Source organism: Cavia porcellus, unplaced genomic scaffold (genome assembly GCF_034190915.1).
Source record: "Cavia porcellus strain 051 isolate PalLab524CR breed Dunkin Hartley unplaced genomic scaffold, mCavPor4.1 scaffold_11, whole genome shotgun sequence".
Lineage (NCBI taxonomy): Eukaryota > Metazoa > Chordata > Mammalia > Rodentia > Caviidae > Cavia > Cavia porcellus.
Window position 1 is genome coordinate 64,422,022 of NW_026947494.1, and position 12,329 is coordinate 64,434,350.

General features: G+C 37.2%; 1 protein-coding gene across 1 annotated transcript in view; it reads right to left on the reverse strand.

Moving 5' to 3' along the window:
- Nucleotides 1-12,013, reverse strand: part of LOC100720431 (general transcription factor IIH subunit 2-like) — a gene marked incomplete at its 5' end in the record, with an annotated part of 31,363 nt that extends 19,350 nt beyond the window's left edge. Inside the window, 7 exons of the mRNA XM_063257893.1 lie at nt 3,351-3,462; nt 5,487-5,526; nt 8,288-8,390; nt 9,161-9,264; nt 10,367-10,430; nt 11,342-11,449; nt 11,899-12,013. Coding sequence (XP_063113963.1) covers nt 3,351-3,462; nt 5,487-5,526; nt 8,288-8,390; nt 9,161-9,264; nt 10,367-10,430; nt 11,342-11,449; nt 11,899-12,013 — 646 coding nt within the window. The remainder of the gene's footprint in view (nt 1-3,350; nt 3,463-5,486; nt 5,527-8,287; nt 8,391-9,160; nt 9,265-10,366; nt 10,431-11,341; nt 11,450-11,898) is intronic.
- Nucleotides 12,014-12,329: the final 316 nt, after the last annotated feature.

Sequence of the window (12,329 nt, forward strand, 5' to 3'; positions counted from 1 at the left end):
TTTGCTATTGTTTATGTCTTTTGCTTTTTGTTTTACTTTTTTGACTTTTCTCTTTTTTAAATAAAAAAAGTAAAAGAAAATAAGGGGTGAATTGAAAATCCGTGCATGGGACAGTCACTTGGGTCTGTCTTGTCATCGGAATATTTGACATACAGGTATTACCATGAGATCAAAACATTCTTAAGAAAATTTCCCCTACTCCCACTCTCAAACTAAATATTCTGCTTTAGCAGACCTGGAGAACTAGTGTGTGCATTGGTACCCTGAATCAAAGAATTTTGGTTTAACACCGCTGACAGCCTAAACAAGTTAAGTATTATTATCTTCATCTTCCAGGTGAAGTAACTCAGGCACATGGCTCAAGATTTACCAGGCAGCCTAACCAGAGTCTGCATATTTGGCTGATACACTGTGCTGCCAAAGGGGATTTTTTCTTTTTCAAGACAGAGTCCACTATGTAGTCCAGGGTGGTCTCTAACTTGTGGCAATCATCCTGTCTCAGCCTTCCAACAGCTAGGATTACAGGTGTATACCACCAAACCAGGCAAGAGAACAATGTTTTTAAGGGTATTTTTTCCCAAATCCATTTTATTTCAAGTAGAAAAAGAAGAAAAAAACTAAAACAAAAATTCAAAACATGTCAATCAGAGGGTAATAATGGTACATACATCGCACATTGCTATACCCAAATTATTTACCCAGAGCACATTTGTGTTTAGTTGTCCAAACATTACCGGCACAAATCTTTCTCTTTAGTGTACTCAGAGAAATTTGTAGTATAACTATATGAACTATTTTTGTATAACATATACATATGCGTATGTTGTTTCTTTCAGCTTCTCACACAAATGAGGCAATACTATGTGTATCTTATTATTTCACTAATGAGTATGGTCTCAAGTTGCAGCCATATACCTATAAAGTCTCCACTTTATCCTTTTTATGGCTGAGTAGTACTCCATTGTATAAAATATCACATCTTTTTTATCCATTTCTCAGTTGGTGGGCATTTGGGTTGTTTCAAAGATGTAGCTATTACAAATTGTGCTGCTATAAACATGGGTGCATATATATCACTGTGGTATGATCTTTTTAATTCTTTTGGGAAGATGCCCAGAAGATAAATAGCTAGGTTGTACAGAACCTCTAAACCTAGTTTTTTGAGGAATCTCCACACTGATTTCCACAGTGGCTGCACCAGTCTACACTTCCACCAACAGTGGAGAAGGGTTCCTTTTTCCCCACAGCCCCTCCAGCATTTGTTATTGCTTGATTTCTTAATATTAGCCATTCTTTCTGGCATGAGATGGAATCTTAGTGTTGCCTTTACAATATAAATACTAACTGTAACATCTATTACATCTATTATCTTTTGTTACCTTGCGAACCAGCATGTGTATGTGTGTGTGTGTGTGTGTGTGTGTTTACAGGGAATATTAGTTTCTAGGCTTCAGCCAAGATTTATTAAATAAAATCTCTAAGACCAGGGATATAGCTCAGTAGCCCCACACCTGCCTGGCAAGCAAAAGGTCCTGAGTTTGATTTCCCCAACCCCTGGAGATTGAACTCACAATGTTATACTTGCCAGGCAGGCATTTATGCTGCTGAGCTAAATTCCCAGCCCCAATTTTTAAAATAATAATTTTAAAAAATAAAATCTCTAGCATGGAATTATATCATCATTACTGATAATGTCCTTCACTAAGAATTCTTATTTATAAGATCATAAACCTCATGGTGAAACTCTACCTAGAGTGACTAAAGTCTACAGATATAAAATACACAGTACACACCTTTGTTACAGAATGGAAGCGTTATTCACTCTCAACAGGGCACATCTTGAAGAGTTCTACCAACAATACAGCTGCACTGGACCTAAAAAAACAGATTTTGGGAGCTAGGGATTTAGCTCAGCGGCATAGGCACCTGCTTTGAAAGTGCCTAGTCATGAGTTCAAGCTCCGGTACCAAAACAAAAACAAAAAAACAGATCTTCTCAGCTAAATTTCCCTAGTGACCCAGCGCAGAATAATGGAAGACAATAATTAAACATTCAGTGAGGTTCAAAGAAGAAGATATCTCAACTTTGGTTTCATTTGCCTGAACTACACAAGCAAGACTCAGGTAACAACCAACCAAAATGGTGGCATTCAACATCCTGCATTCTGTATGGTATTTTAAAAGCAATCAGTGTAGCGCATAAAAGAGGCCAAAACCTTTTCCCACTGCATTGGAATTCCACTGTTGTTTAAGCATGGAAGCCCTGTGACCACGTAGAGAGAAGATGCCAGCCTTGCAGTTAAGAGACCCCTGCCTGCAAAGCTGTGTCCAGACCCCATGGCGGGAAGGGATATGCCCCTACTCCAGGTTGTGGTTCCCTTTCATCTCTTTCTTGGGAACTGGTGCCAAGCGTGGTGTGGGCTTGTGAGTTGGTGTATTAAACCTAAAAAGCCTCCTGTTGGTCACAGCCAGAGAACTTCACTTCAGATTTTATAATTGAACTCCAAATATTTTAAGTCCAAACAGAACACTCTGGAGGATGCAGCACTGCATTATTTCATATGTGTTACCATTTCATAATTATTATGTAATTTCCATCTTACAATGTGTTTTTTGTTTGTTTGGTTGGTTGTTTTTGTATCTGGCATCAAACTCACCATCCTACCCTTGCCAAGCAGGCACCTACAACTCTGAGCTTAACTCCCACCTCTTACAATGTGTTCTTAATGTCTTCTTACACTAAATTAATGAATTAAAATAAATCACAAACATTTAATGTACTTCAGTTATAATTTGCACATAGTAATGCACAAGGACTTTGAACACATGACTCTAAATAATACAAAATTCACTGAATGAAATACTATTGAATTCTAGGCATTTTGTGACAAGAAAAAAATAGTTTTGTAACAAAAGGTTGTTTTTTTCTTGCTGTGTAGTTCAGGCTGGCCTTGAGTTCACTATGCAGCTCAGGGTGGCCTCAAACTCACAGCTATCTTCCTGCCTCAGCTTCCCAAGTGCTGGGATTATAGGTATGTGCCAACACACCCAGCCACAAAAAAGTTTCTTATATCAGATTTTTCTCTTAAACTGTTCTTCATGTTTTAATTGGAGCTTTCTCTAAAGAATCACCTTATAGTTTCAAATGTTTTATTTCTTTTTCTTTTTTTTTTTTTTTGAGACAGAGTCATGCTATGTAGTTCATGGTGGCCTTGAACTTGCTATGTAACCCAGGCTGGCCTCAAACTCAATGATCCTTCTGCCTCAGCCTTCTGAGTGCTGGGATAATGGGTGTGCCCAACCCAAATTTCTTTTTGACACATTATGTATACTCATACTGGAATCAAATACCTGAAGGAATTGGAATCTTATGAATGCAGCCAAGACAACAGTGGACAGAGTCATGAACAAAAACATCACAGTCCACACAAAATACATTCTGGAACACAGTGCACACATAGACCTGCAACAGAAAGAAGCAAAAGGAATCAACCAAGATAGTGTCTAAAAGTTAAGTGAAAAAAATAAATAAAAAATAAACTGTTAAGTGAGCACAGCTAGAAGACATTTATGTTGCTTTGCTATTTATATTGGAAGCAAGCTTCCCTACCCACCTCGAGTACATATTTTCAAATCTGATGTGATTTATGTCCCCCCAACTATCCTTAGAAATAGAGAAATGACTCTGATTTGATTCCTCAAAGTCTATTTATTTATTTATTTATTTTTATTGGTACCGGAGATCAAACTCACGACTGCCTGCTTGCAAGGCAGGTTCTTATGCCGCTGAGCTAAATCCCCAGCTCCCCAAAGTCAATTTATTATAACATATTCTCAGCTACTTCATTTAAGTAACAACATAGAGGAGTCATGTGAGCACAAATCAGTGCTAGCTATCAATGTTTAGAGGTGGTCATCAGACAGATCCGAGTAAAAAGAGAAGCACAAAAATTTAACATGGGTTTAGTTCTTTTTTTAAGAGGCTTTTTTTGTTTTTTTTTTTTTGGCATCAGGAATTGAACTCGAGGTCTCAAACTTGCTAGGCAGGTGCTGCCCTGCTGAGCTGTATCTCCAGCCCTGGGTTTAGTTATTTTTAAGAGAACAACCTCACAACTGCAAAAATTATATTCCTCTTTGAACTAAGCCATTAGGCAATAGGTCAATTGACACATAGACAGTAAAAGCTCACAAGTCTATCAGCATTGCATATACAGATACCTCTGACTAGAGATAAAACTTACTCACTATATCCTAACACACAAGTAAAGATGATGTGTTGTTTTGTTTTGCTTTGTTTTAGAGAAGATCTCACTATGTAGTTCAGGCTGGCCTTTGACTCTGGGTGATCCTCAGCCTTCTAAGTGCTAATATTACAGGAATGAGCCACCACACTCAGCCAGATTATGTTCTTAGAAACTAGAAAACAAGGGTTAGGGATATGGCTCGGCAGCACAGTACCTGCCTGGCAAGCATGAGTTAGATTCCCAGTACAAAAACCAAAAAAAAACTGTAAAACAATTGAAAAAGTGATTTTAGTGAGGATAAACTACAGATGTCAAAGAGAAATGTTCTAGAGATTGAACCTTGGATCATACACATTAAGTAGGCTCTCTACCACTGAGCTATACCCCTCGTCTCAAGGACTGTAAAATTTAATAAAATTATTTTATGAAACATTCAAGTGGAATAAACAAGCAATTTTTGTTTTGTTTTGTGGGGTGCTGGTGACTGAACCCAGGATCTTAAAATACATACTGAACATGAGCTTTACAACTGAGCTACACTGCTAGCCTCAAACAAGTAATACTGCTAATTAACACTTGATAGACTTTGTATTTTTAAATATGGAAATGTCACTAAATATTAAAAATAGACATGACATTTGCATTTATGTAACTTTATATAATCACACTGACTACTTTCAAAAACTTCTTTTTAAGCTCTGCCATGGTTGCTTGACATGGAGCCTCGCTGTGTGGCTCAGGCCCATGAACTCCATCTCAGTCAGGCCCCTGACTGGCTGGGACTACAGGCAGGCACCACTAGCCTGGCTCTGTATTAAAAATTTTTAAAAATGCTTCCTAATACTAACAATTTTTATCTGTGGCCACCTTAAATGATAACTTCCAAAGGAGTCACAATGGGGCCAGGGCTGGGCTGTAGCTCAGTAGTAGACGACTTGCCTAGTGTGGGTTAGGCCCTGGTTCTACCCCCTAGTAATAAAAGCAAAACAAACACTTTAAATAAACAAAAGCAGTTAGTTTAAAAACAGAAGACAAAGCACTAAATGTCTTCATACCAAAATCAGAATGTAGAATTACAAAACTACTATTTAGATTATTTTTCCCCCATTTTATGTCTACTAATTAGTATATAACTATTTATAGAAAATAAGCTGATGTAAGCCTGGTCTTCAACAACCTCCAGAAAACTTATTATAATATTATTTTCTTATGCATAGCTTATTATTAGAAAGTCAAGACTCACATGTTGGTCCTTCAGTTGCCCCTGACATCCATAACAAAATCTGAAAAAGAAAGTTTGAGAATCATTTTTTAAAAAAGAATTCACTAGTTAAAATGATGTAACCAAGTTGGAGTAACTAGAATCCCTTACTAATTACTTCTATACCAAACTTTGGCAGAAAGAGTTAAGAATGCCAACAGTTTCTTAAAATTCTACAGTATGTTGGCTGTATGTGTCAATTGACCTACAGCCCAAAATGTAGTTTTTTTTTCATTAAGGTTAAATATGCATATACTTCCTAATTGGGGTTGTAGAAGAGAATTAAGCCCTACAGAAAATGATTTACTATTTTTAACTCTCCTATACTTAGTAGATACAATCCTAGATGAACAGAAGACACGTTAACTTCTTACACAGAATGGGGGCCTAATGGTTTTACTTTCTTTCTTTTCAAATTTTTGTTTGTTTTCTGGCTGGTTTTTGATATAGGGTCTCTCCAGGTAGTTCAGGGTGGCCTTAAACTTGTGGCAACCTTCCTTCCTCAGTCTCCTGAGTGCTGCAGGTGTGCATCCTCAAGGCTGGCAGTCTCACTTTCAAGGAACACTATAAAGACCTGGGACTCGGGGTTCAGTGCAGTGCACGCCAATTATATATGAGGCCCTGGCTTGATTCTACCCCAGAACTCTCAAAAAAACAAAGTTCTCTGTTTATTACTGAAAACAGCAATTCCCTGGCTCCTCCCCATTTCATTCCCAGCTCCCAGAGGCACTTTCAAAACTTTTAACCTTGTGCCAAGTGGGGTGGTGCATGCCTATAATCCCAACACTGAAGCAGGAGGACTGCCGTGAGTTTGGGCCAGTGAGTTTAAGGTCAGCCTGAGTTATAGAGTGATACCCTGTCTCAAAAATCCACAAACATGGAATTAAAAAAAACTAAACGAAAGGAAACTAAACTTGTAACTGTGATATTTACTTATGCTTATATAAGTGCTAACTTCTGCTCTGTGAATACTGGCTCTGAGCCTCCAACCATGGAAGATGAGAACTTAATTCCTTCAGACTTCTTGGACTAACAGTGCATACGTGTAAACTAATGTCATGCTCATCCTTCTCTGTAAGTCTTTTTTTTTTTTTTGAGACAGGGTCTCACTCTATAGCTCAGGCTGGCCTTGAACTCACAGCAGTTCTCCTGCTGCATTACAGGCATGCACCACCACACCTGCCTGAACTGTAATATATTTTCACTCCAAAGTCTGAACACTGAAATTCTCTGTTAGCATTCAATATTGTTGATGAAAAGCCGAGCAATTTTAATCCCAGATCCTTGACATATGACCTAATTTTTCTCCTCTGGAAATGTTTAGGGTATTTCACTACATATTTGGAAATTATACAGTTATATACTTTAGCGTGGATCTGGTTTTTTTCAATAAATTAACCACTTGACAGTCCTCTTTGACCAAGAAAATACTATTCTTCAATAGTAGAAAACTTCCTTAAACTATTTATTTGATGATCTCCTATTCTATATTTTCTCTTTTCTTTCTTTCTCACATATTCCTATACTGGACATTCTTGAAAAATCTACCAGTTTGGATTTTTTTGGTTTTTTACCTTTATTGGGTTCTTCATTTTATGCCATGTATTTTACTTCTTGGAATGTTTCTTCAATTCTATCTTTAAATCTGTCTACCTCAATCATAAGTAAATAAATAAATGCAAGTTAAAACAATAAGATTTTTTTTAAAAAGTTGGCCAATATAAAAAATTTCATAATCCTAATACTGTTCAAGTTTAAGCAAACAACAAATGAAACCTCCTTAAAGGATATCTTTACAACGTCTATTAAATCACTTGTTTTTTTTTTCCTTTTTGAGGCAGGGTCTCATTATGTAGACCAGGCTGCTCTGGAGCTTACTAGGTAGCCCAGGCTGGCCTCTAACTCATGGTGATTCTCCTGCCTCAGCCTTCCAAGTGCTGGGATTATACAGGTTTTTACCACCACAGCTGCCTTAAATTTCACATAACTTTTGATTCAGCTGTTCTACCTCTAAGAATTTGTCATGCATTTATACATATACAAAGTTAAAGTTATTAACATTATTTGTTAATATCAACTGATTGGGGCTGGGGATTTAGCTCAGTGGCACAAGCTCCTGCCTTGCAAGCATGTGGTACCGATTTAAAAAAAAAAGAACTGATTATATAAAACATGATAATATCTACATACACAATTTCGAAAAATATTCCTCTAAGTGTGCTTATATGAAACGATTTCCAAATGATTTTTCCGTTCTTATTTTTTGGGTCACAATTTTCTATTTAACCCAGACTGGCCTGGAACTCAAGATCCTTGTGCTTCAGTCTCCTAATTGCTAGGATTATGGCATGAACTATCATACAGTACATCACTCTCACTATGAAGGCTTCAGTACATCACTCTCACTATGAAGAGGTGAAAGTAAGGAAATTAACAATTTCTGGAGACACAGATGTGTTTAAAATGAGTTATTTCATTCATAAACAAGGATCCTCCCTGATTAAACCCAGGGGTATTCTACTGCAAATCACATCCCCATCCCTTTTGTTAAACTTTGAGACAGGATCTAAGTTGGTCAGGCTTTCCTTGAACTTGCAATCCACCTGCCTCAGCAGTCTCTACAGCTGTGTTACAGGTATACACCACTAGGTCCAGCTGTGTCTCATTTTCTATATCAGAAGTAATCTTACTCAAGTTAATAACTATTTTTTAAAAGGCAATGACAATCTACTCAAACATTAGTTCGCCATTATGAAGAGATATAAATAAATCAAAACTCATACCTTTCCCCTTTATATTCTTCTAGGGGAATTTCTTGAAAAGCATCCAAGGGAAATAAATGATGATACGACCACACCAAGTGGGGAGCAGAGACCAAAGTAAGACCTAACATACAAACAGAAGCATGTTTAATCAACCACACCTCATAGAGACAACAGCTAAGCAGCCAAATCTGTAACTCAGCTTAAGCACTTGCAAGTGTTTTTAGGGGAGTTTTGTTTTTTGCAGCGCTGAAGGCTGAAGCCAGGCCGTGCTGCAGGCTTGCCAGCCCTTCCACTGCTGAACTCCTTCCCTGGAGAGTGAGCGGCATCTGTTGCTGCTCGGTGCTCAGTTTCCTTGGGCCACAGGCGTGTCCAGGGGTGAGTAAGCTCTGTCACTACACATATTACCTCTCTAGGCCTAGTTGCTTACTTGTAAATGAAATAGACTTTATATATTATGTTTATTCTTGGTAATGTAGTACTGGACATTCAATTTAAAAAGTAATCTACTTCTCTTTGCAAAAAGTAAAGCCACACCAGGCCTGATGACACACACCTGTAATTCAACACTCCAGGAGGCTCAGCCAAACACTTTGCAAGTTTGAGCCCAGCATGGGCAACTTAGTCAGACGTTGTCTCACAAGTATAAAAAGGGCTGGGGATGCAGCTCAGAGCAGAGAGTGGGTACTGGGATCAAGCCTCAGTACCACACACACACACACACACACACACACACACACACACACACAAATACATACATACATATACACATAAATACCCAGAAACCTAGGTAGAATTCAACATTTACATTTTTTAACATTTATTTTTACCAGTATAATAGATAATAAATTATTTGAAATTAATTTACTAAATAATGAATAACTGGGTTCTTACCACATATTTTACATTCAACAGGAAGCTCACAGTACTTTGCCCAACACTGTGGGTAGAAATAGCCTCCTAATGCAAGTCCTGGTTCAGAACTGCTATCCAGGTGCCTGTGGGGGAAAAAATTACTTTAAAGATGATGCATATAAAGATGTAAAAAGTAAAAAAAAAAAATTTAAAATTCAAAACTAAAGAAAGTATGTTGCATTCCTGTAATCCCAGCACTTGGGAGGCTGAGGCAGGCGACTGTTGCACGTTTGAGACCAGCCTGGGCTACAAAGTGAGCCCAACACCAGCCTGAACTGCACAGTGAGATCTATCTCAAAAAAGACAAAAAAAAAAAAAAAAAAAGGAAAGAAAGAAAAAGAAAATATGTTACCTTGACTTTAAACTCTGGATTTCAAAAATTTTTAATTTTATTTGAAAATGTGTGTATCATTTAAGTGACCACATACCTCCCTCTTCCTCTTTTTTAAAAAATATTTATTGAGACAGGGTCTTGCCCAGCCTGGCCTTGAACTCTTTGATCTTCCTGCCTCAGCCTCCCCACTAGGATTACAGTTATGTGCCACCACACTTGTCTGTGTGACTATTTCCTCTAGAACAGTAAATGTAGTCCTTATTATACCTTTAATGGAAGGAGGCCTGTGACTTGGAAAAAATCACTTTCTTTTTGTTTTTTAATTATATAAAGTGCTGCAGTTCAAAGAAGGTATACTTAGTAGAAGTCCAGGTTCTATCACTTTGCCTTTCCTTAAACACCAACACACTCTTTAGTTTTCACTCCCTATATCCATTACTATTGTTTTTATGCTGAGCACAACTGAATCATCTCACATCGCTTCCTTCTTTTTAGATAGATGGTAGCAAATTATACACCTTCTCTCTTCCTTATACTAACATTTCCTGAAGATCTCACTACAGAAATATACTGTATATAGTCATTCCTTTTTATGGCTATCTAAACGGTAATTTTTTTTTTTTTTTTTTTTTTTTTTTTTTGAGACAGGGTCTCACTGTAATTCAGGCTGGGCTTGAATTCACAGTGATCTTCCTGCCTCAGCCTCTAGAGTGCTAAATTTACACATGTGTACCATCACACCCAGATCAAAAGGTAATTTTTAATTACAAGCCACATTTCAAGCCCATCTTTTAATTTATAATTTAGAGCAATGAATTTTAAGTGCTAAAAAATTACTGGTCTTTACTTACGCCATGCTGAAAGAAGGTTTTGCATCTTGATCAGCCAAAGCAGCAATGGTATGCTGAGGAAATCCTTCACAGAAAAGATAAAGTATTAATTTCTCTTACCAAGCAAAAAGCACAATTCTAGGGGTAGGAACCTAAAAATGTTTCTACCAGAGAGCCAACAAAGTTGTACAAAAGCTGTTTTCAAAAAAACAGTTGTTTTTCCATCTCTTAGGAGATATATGTGTATGCTTATTATCCTATCTGAGACTAACTGTAAACCTGTGCTACTGTAAAGAAAAAATAGAGGAATGAGGGAAAGATAGGTCTACACATGACCTCAGATTCTGAAGTTCTTACCTATATTTTCTTTTCTTCCTTTTTTTTTTTTTTTTTTTTTTTGGTACCAGAGATCAAACTCACAACTTCATACCTGCCAGGCAGGCAGTTGTGCCATTGAGCTAAACCTCCAGTTGCCTATATTTTCTTTTTGGGGGTTTTCTTTTTGCTTTGTTTTTTCCAAGGCAAGGTCTCTTGCTTTGTAGAGAGGGCTGGTCATGAGCTTGTAGTGATCCTCTTGCTTCAGCCCCAAGTGCTGGGATTATAGGTGTGTACCACCACATGCAGCATATCTATATCCTCTAATTTAATAACAACACTGTCTTTTTTGGGTGTGTGTGTGTGTGTGTGTGTGTGTGTGTGTGTGTGTGTGTTGTGCTAGGAACTGAATCCAAGGCCTTCACACTAAGCTACAACCTCATCCCTTTTTATAAATTTTGTGACAAGTCATTGTGCTAAGTCATTAAGCTGCCTCATGCTGGTCTCCAATGTGGGATTCCCCTGCCTTAGGCTTCCAGAGTGTTGGCATTACCAGTCAGTGTGTGACATAAAACATGGCCCCCAAAAAAATCCAACTCAAGTTTTAAAATAACTTAAGTAAATGAAAACAGAAAGCCTCATATGAATATGTATTTTTAAAATAACAAAATAAACACATACCCATATGAATAAGGGAGCATTCAGAACTTGAGCTGGCAGGAGGAGGACTAACATGATGCGTTAGCAATTCTTTGTAGTGGCTTTCATCTAAAATCTCATGGTACGTGCCTAACAAGAAACAAACAACAGCTTTACACATGTAAGAACACATTACAATTTCTATGTAGTCCTGTAAAAGCTTTAACATCTACAAATGCACATCTTCAAAATTAAGATTTTAGTTAAATTGTCATTTTTAAGAACTTTATCTCTAAATATCTCTAAGAACAGTAATTACAATTTGATTAAAAGCCATATTATGAAATCTTTAGAAAGTATTACACACAGTAAAATTTCTAGCTTTTCAAGAGTTATGCTTTCTCTAAACACAAACATTACTGAAATTTCCTTCCCCTTTGAGGTGATTTCTCAATGCAAAATATATTTAAGATGACTTCATATGCTAGACTATGGATATGAAATAATTTAGATTCAGTGGCTTACGACAGCCGCCTAGCTTAGTCAGTGAATCCTTACATGATGATTATGAATAGAGAGTGAACACAGTAGACATACACCTCCAGTTTCCCGAGCAAGTGCAGCGCAAACCCGAACCTCTGCCCACAGCCCAATGACGGACACTCTGATTTTAGCTGTTTTCAGGGTCTTCATCAAATCCAAGAAAAAGAAGAATTAAGAAAAGTATTTAATTAAGAATTAATGTACTTGAAAAATAATGCTCTGGACACAGTACAGAATTCTCTTTAGTGTTTTAACTTTGGGTTTTTTTGGTTTTGGGGGGCCCCAGGGATTAAGTCCAGGGTCTTTCCACTGAGCCACATTCGCAGCGCCCTTTTAAAAGTCTTATTTTTATAGCATTTAAAAAATCATTTTATCAGTACATGAATACAGTGCAAAATGTTCGTACTTTCTGTGTAGTGTACTTGTACATAAGACATTTTAATTCCTTTTTTCATCCCCTTTCACTTTCCCTTTCCTTTTTTCTTTT